The sequence below is a fragment of the Lactuca virosa genome, chromosome 3, assembly GCF_052849685.1.
Source record: "Lactuca virosa cultivar CGN04683 chromosome 3, Lactuca_virosa_CGN04683_v6, whole genome shotgun sequence".
Classification (NCBI taxonomy): Eukaryota; Viridiplantae; Streptophyta; class Magnoliopsida; order Asterales; family Asteraceae; genus Lactuca; species Lactuca virosa.
The window spans coordinates 21,566,941-21,574,091 of record NC_136428.1 but is presented as its reverse complement, the minus strand read 5'-3'; the positions used below and the strand labels follow the sequence as shown (position 1 = coordinate 21,574,091).

Sequence of the window (7,151 nt, the reverse complement as noted above, 5' to 3'; positions counted from 1 at the left end):
GGAAACAAAGTTTCTTTAAGTACTTGACAAAACTTGGAGATGGTAATGTCGAATTTTTTTTACTCTACATCATGTACTTAAATAATCGATCTCCATAATACTTCCGGTTCATGGATCCTTGATGCATTATGTTGTAATAACGATTGTATGGAATTGAAGGATCTATAGGAAAGAAAGAAGTTTTAAGCATCGACAAAAAAACCTAATCATTGGAATAGACGAGTGTCGCTTGTCTCGTGCTTAGTAGTGGAGCTAAAAAAAATTGAGTTACTTGCTATTACTCTTTTGAAATGTCTAGAAACCTAATTTCATTTTATGCGTTGTATAAATGTGAATTTTTAATTTTCATTTTGATAATGGAAATGTAATATTCTAGTTTATAAAGATGATGGTTTTATAACTAAAAAATCTTCTTGCGATTGGCATTCATAAAATTGTAGTTTATGTTTCTAATAATAGAAATGTTAACTTAAATATTGATTCCTCTAATAGTTTATATAAGAACACATTGTGGCATAATCCCCTTGTCAACATATGTAAGAATAGCATCACCAAGCTCCAATTGGACAAGATGATGTGTATTTTTAATGCACTAGTTTTTTTATTTATAATTCCTATTTTATCACATCTAAACCACACCTTACAGGCAATGAACCCGATCGAGTATAGTATAGCTTTGATAAGCAAGGGTGTCGAACACAAGGGGAACGGTAGTGAATTAATTTAAAATATTTGATTATAGGTTACAAAGCATACGAAGGGATAAAGAAATGTTTATTAAATCTCAAACGAATAACTAATAGCAATTCTTGATAAACTGACAGGAATACAAATTTCTTTAGGTACTTTGGTTTAGATAAATTACCTCTTAAATTAATAGCTAACTACTGATACAATGGATAATTATTCATTATTCACCGATTCCTAATATGACTAGTGTCATGGTCACGACTGCTAATCCTTTGATTTCAACACAATTATTAACTCATTGATCAAGTGAACAAACAATCATGCAAATCAATATTTAGTTCGTATTAAGCAAGATTTGATCTTATTTAACTCTAATAGTCTTAAAAGTTAAATCATGCAGCGAATGGTCATTCTACTCATGCACACACATTAAAGTTCATTACTTTATTTCCTAACCCTAGGTTTTGGTCAAAACTCTAGTCATAATCACCAATGGTCATTGGACAACTATGATTCAAACTAACACAGCTAGATGGTCATCTAAACTTTATTAATTCAGCAATAGGAAACAAAACAACAAACTTTAACACATATGGATCTTCAATCAAACTTGACAAAATAAATTAAATAAGAATAAATAATCCAAATAGCAATTAAACCAATAATTCGAAGATTTATTCAGTCATAAGCACAAAGTAAAAGGTTTTAACACCTAAATCAGAAAGTAAACTCAAAATGGCATCACAATGGAATGCAAACATGGTCATGATAACAAACCACATGATTACCGACACGAATCCGCTCTCCAATCCCTTAGATCTTCGCTCCTGTCAGCTTAACGGCCTTCCAGCCGCCTCCTAGACCCTCAAAACGGCTTAACAGAAGTTAATTGTCGACTAAAATAGGTTAGAAGTCGGAATCCCCTCTTAGAACGAATTAAATGTCAATATATAGCAACTTTACACCGCCAAGCGAACGCAGCGCGTAGGTCCAAAGAATGCAGCGCGTTCCTCCAAGCTATCCTGTAATCTACAAGGCACGAACGTAACACATTCATTATGGGAACGCAGGGCGTATGGTCCACCTTCAGCCCAATTCTTCTCTTTTGTAGTCCAACTCCGTTTTTCCAGCCCTTTTCTACAAATTCGTTCCAGCAACATATATTAGCTGTAAATGACAATTCAAAGTAGTACCTTTTAGTTCTAAATAAGAATAATAAAGGCTAAAATATTAAGATGTAATGTATAAAAATATGTATAAAAAATACACATATCACAAGACTTGAAATCATTCAACTTTGGGTTGGATGATGTATGCGAGTCTTGTTTGTTGGAAAAATGACATAATCACCATTCACATGGACATGTAATGGAGGCAAAGAATTTTTGGATCTTGTACACACTAATGTGTGTGGACCCTTCAAATCCACCACAAGGGACAACAAACACTACTACATAATATTTACAGATAGCTTAAGTAGATATAATTATGTTTATATGATCAAGGATAAGTCTGACATTTTAAATAGCTCAAAAATATCAAAACAAATTAAGGAATCAATTTGGAAGGAAGATAAAATCGTTTCCGGTCCAAAAGGAAAGGAGAATGCCTTAGTATTGAGTTTTACGATCATCTTAGAGATTGTGGAATGGTTTCCATAACCTGCTTCTCCAAGGACACCATAATGTAATGGTGTTGCTAAAAGAAAGATAAAATGTTATATGGTTCGATATATGATGAGTCATGCTTCGCTACCAATAATATTTTTGGGGAATATACACTTGAAATTGTAGATCATATTTTGAACCTTGTACCTGACTAAGCAGGTATGCAGACACCTCATGAAATGTTGAGTTGGAAAGTTACCCTATATTTAGGTCTAGTGTTGTGATGTCTTTCGTTAGAAGAGAAACCAATGAACAACTTGAATCAGGGTCCAAGAAGTGTTACATTGTCGGGTATTCACTAAAGACTTCCTAGAGAGATGAACATATACATATCACGAAGTCAGTGGGAGTCATGTCGGCCTTGAAGAAATTCGATGTATGACCGACAATGAACCAATAGTTGGCACTATCTCTCAACTTGAGGTTGAAATCTAGATGAGTCAAACGAAATTTGCTTACCTCTTGGTAAAACTAGTAGAGTTAGTACACATCCCAAGTTTTATGAATTTCATCTAACTGCATGAGGTGACACGTTGGTTAGTGATAAAACACTGATCAGTTTGGATAAGATAATAGCTACTAGAAAGCAATGGTAGGAGCTCAGACTTCCAATGAGAAGGGTGTAAGGATAGAAAAATTCAGTCCATGAAGGATAACCAAGTTTGAAATTGGTTGATCTGAAGCCTAGTCTTATGACAGTGGATTGCAATTAGATCTTTAATATGAAGACTGACACGGATAGAAATGTACACACTTCCAAGGATAGTGTGGTGGAAAAGGGTTTCTCTCAAACTCAAGAAATTGCTTATGATGAAACATTGTAACGCCCCAAATTTCAACTCAAAATTTTCAAATAAAACATTAAGTGTTTATTCAAATCACAATAACAAGATCTTAAAACATTTATCAGAGTATCATTAAAAGTTATGATGTTCACAACTCCCCCATTGATGCGATTCAATCGATCCGTGCCCATCCTTTAATATAAGAAAACTTGAAACATGTTGTAACACTCGGTTTTGAATCATTTCATTATCCGGGGTCGTGGCCCAATTATCATAAGGCTTAGGGCCTTGGAGAAGGATGGTATTGGCCCTTTTTGTATGGGGGGTTATAGATTAAGTAATCCGAGTGTTCGTTTGTGTTTCGGAGACCAAGGGTATAACAGTAATTTGATAACTCGATCCTTTATGAATTTTTGTTTTTTTTTTTGGGGGGGGGGGGGGGGTTCTTAGGTGAGGGAGAGTTGATAGAAGTGTAGGGCTTCTCGTCACCTTTCCGTGGATATACAGTTCGTTGGAAACGGACTTAAGACGAAGGAGTTATGGACAACTAAATATCATGAGATTTGGAGCTTAGTCGAGTACGCGGTGCGTACTCACCGAGTATGCTGGGCGTAGTGAGTTATTTGGTCGCGGGTCCTTTTGAGTACGCCGAGCGTACTAAGGGTTACGCGGGGCGTACTCCCTTCAGCATGAAACCCAAAATTTGAGGATTTTACCCTATTTATGCCATAAGTTAGCATTGGGTTGCCTTGTTTAACCAGCCTCCTCACCCTTGAAAACCCTAATTCATCTCTTAGCCTATGTTTGGTGATTTTGAGCTCTTGTGAAGCTTTTGTGGAGGGTTCTGTGCACATAGAGGAGGAAGGAGAAGCTTGATGACTCATTCTTTGGAGAAGGGCTTTGAGATCCAACTTTATCATCATCTTTTGGTGGCTTGTGAGGTATAAAGTTCAAACCTTGCCATTTCATTTCGTAGATCTACTCATTGGCATGTTTTTGGTCATTTTGGTCCTTTTTGGTTGGTGATTGGGTGTTAAGGCCGTTTTTGGAGCTTAGCATTATAGATCTAGACATATTAACGGTTCCTTAGGCATAAACGTGCAAACTTTATGGTGATTTTGGTCTCATGCAAGTATTAAGTCATTTATTAAGCTCTTTTAAGCTCTATAGCCCCATTAAGCCATTCATGCATATAAACTTGGCAACTTTATGTGATTAACCATTGTTAGATGCCATTTTATGCATCTTTTAGGGTAGTTTTCATTAGCATTTAGGATCATATTTTGTACATTTGCATGTCATTTATTTAAATAATGTTCAGTTCATGTCGTTCGTTAGAATTCCTATACTGCTCATGTTTTTATGTCAATTTCAGATAGTGCGAGTGGAGCAATGCTTTGGGAGCAATTGGATGCGCGTTTGGAGATTAAAATGGAGCTTGGAACTTATGAAAGATTCTGAGGAATGCTTGAAAGATTATTTGGTCAAGAAGCATTTGATCGAATTGATCATACAAAGATAGAATATGTTATCTGAAGCTAAAGGATGTTGCTGGCAACTTTGCTCGCAACTTTGCAACTTTGCTCGCAACTTGTCTTCATGGTTTTTTAGTGCCAAAAATTCATCTGGGAGAAGAAAATCAAAACATGCGATCGCAACCTATGTACATGCGGTCGCAACTTAACCTTATGCGATCGCAACTTTTCCAAAAAAGCCCAGAAAAGCATCCTACTTCATTAAAAAGGCTCATGACACGTTTTCTTGAAAATCTGCGATCGCAGCCTCAATATATGCGATCACATGTTTGCATATTCTTGTTCCGGAAGCTTCCACCTTGAGTATAAATACAACCCTCATAATCAGCTGTATGGTTTGGACGATTCCAGACGAAGGAAACCACTTCAGAAGGCAATTTTTGAATTCTTTCAGCGATTTTTGGAGATCTGAAGACTGCTAATCATCGCACACATTTAGTTTAGAAGATTTATCAGTAAATGTTTCTTTTATCTAGTATGATTTTGTTTTTGGCCATGTCTGGCTATATTTTAGTTTTCAGTTATGCATAGACTAGTACTTTTCATGTGATTAGTTTTCAAATCTGATTTTCGTTTTGTGTTTCTATCTGGATTTTTCAGTTTTGTTCTTAATGAATGTTTGATTTTAATTCTTGTTAGTATGATCACCTAATTAGGGTTTTGTCATTCCGGTTAATCAGTTAATAGAATATGTAATTGTTCTAATTAATTGGTAATAAGTAACAAGTAATAAATTGGTTTCGTGTTTGGGATTTGACTTTATTATAAACTGAAAAATCATACCTTTATGCTTTCGAGCTTGTGTGAAGTATTTACGAAGAACTTAATACAATTTTTCTGATTTAATTAAGAGCTTGTTTAATTGAACAGTAAAAAGTTAGGGTTAATTGAAGAGCTTGTTTTGATTAACTAGTTTAGGTAAAAGAGATTATACTAGAGCTTGTTAGTTTTTCTCAGTACCAGCTTAGATAGAACACATCTCAAATAATCAGATCTAGGTTAGTTGCATGATTAGGAAAGTCGCAGCAGAACTGAAACCACTTTTATTATTGATTTTCGTTTAATTTAATATCACTGCATTTGTAGTTTTTAGTTTAGTTAAAATCCCCCTTCTTAATAATTTATGTCTTGACTAGATTGTGCCTGATGCAAAAAGGCATTGACTTTTAGGCTGTGTCCCTAAGAATTCTACCCTGCTTCCATGTGCTATATTTTTAGTACAACCAGCAGTGATATTTTATTTGCTTAATACGTGTGCGACAGTGTGTTAACAAATTGGCGTCGTTGTCGGGGACACGGTGCTTTCTAATAGTTTTATGCCAAGAATTTTTCGTTCAGGTGCACCTTTAGTTTTTGATCTAGAAATCGAAAGAACTATAAGGAGACTGAAGAAAGAAGCAACAAGAAAGAAACGATCAGCTGGTCTCTTTGGTTCATCATCATCCCTACCTCCAGGAACCTCCACACCACACGACACGCCCTTGTAGAATGAATCAGATCCGTTTATTTCGAAAGTACCCCCATCTTCACCTACTAATAGTCCCTATAAAACATACTCTCCAGCACCCTATTCCATCAAATCGGAAACTACATAATCTTCAGAATCCGAATCTGAAGAATCAGACATGAGCGAAAACGAAGACGATGCTGAAAAGACTCTTCACGAGTGGGCAACACAAGAGGTTACCTATCAACCTCTCACTTTTCCAAAAGCTCAAAACTTTGAGCTTAAATCTGGTCTAATCCATCTTTTGCCCCCGTTCCGAGGCCTTGAGAACGAAGATCCTCACAAATTTCTCAAGGAATTCCATGTTGTATGTTCTGGAATGAAGCCTCGTGTAGTTACTGAAGACGAGATCAAGTTAAGGGCATTCCCCTTTTCGGTTCAAGATGCAGCAAAGGAGTGGTTATATGACCTCCCATTTGGTTCGATAACAAGCTGGAACGAGCTCGCCAAACTTTTTCTGGAGAAATATTTTCCCGAGGCGAAAGTGTCAAATTTGCATAGAGAAATTCTCGGTATAAAGCAAGGGAAAAGAGAAGCTCTCCACACTTAATGGGAGCGGTTCAAGAACTTGCTGGTCTGATGCCCATAACATGGCATTAGCGATTGCCAGCTATACCAATGTTTATGTGAAGGCTTAGTACCCATGGAAAGGAAACTTATAAATGCATCAAGCGGAGGGTCACTTTCAGACATGAGACCAACAGAGATCCGGACATTAATCGAGAAGCTTGCCAATGAATCAAAACACTCGGAAACTGAAGAAGAGTGGTATCCGGACCAGCCAAGAGTGGTCAAAGAAATAAGTAATGCCCACTTGGAATCTCATATTTCAGAATTGACTAAGGCTGTCATCCTGCTGACAAAAGAAAAAGGTATTGAGTCAAAAGTCAAAGCTTGCGGGATCTGCTGCAAAACGGGGCACCCAACTGATATGTGCCCAATATTGCAAGAGGATACAGTTGCAGTT

At 36.5% G+C, this 7,151-nt stretch overlaps 1 protein-coding gene across 1 annotated transcript; it reads left to right on the top strand.

Annotated features, from left to right (window-relative positions):
- The first annotated feature begins 6,302 nt into the window (after positions 1–6,302).
- Positions 6,303–6,734, top strand: LOC145163337 (uncharacterized). Its single transcript, XM_079082175.1, has one exon. The coding sequence runs from the start codon at positions 6,303–6,305 to the stop codon at positions 6,732–6,734; it is 432 nt and encodes a 143-aa protein (XP_078938301.1).
- Positions 6,735–7,151: the final 417 nt, after the last annotated feature.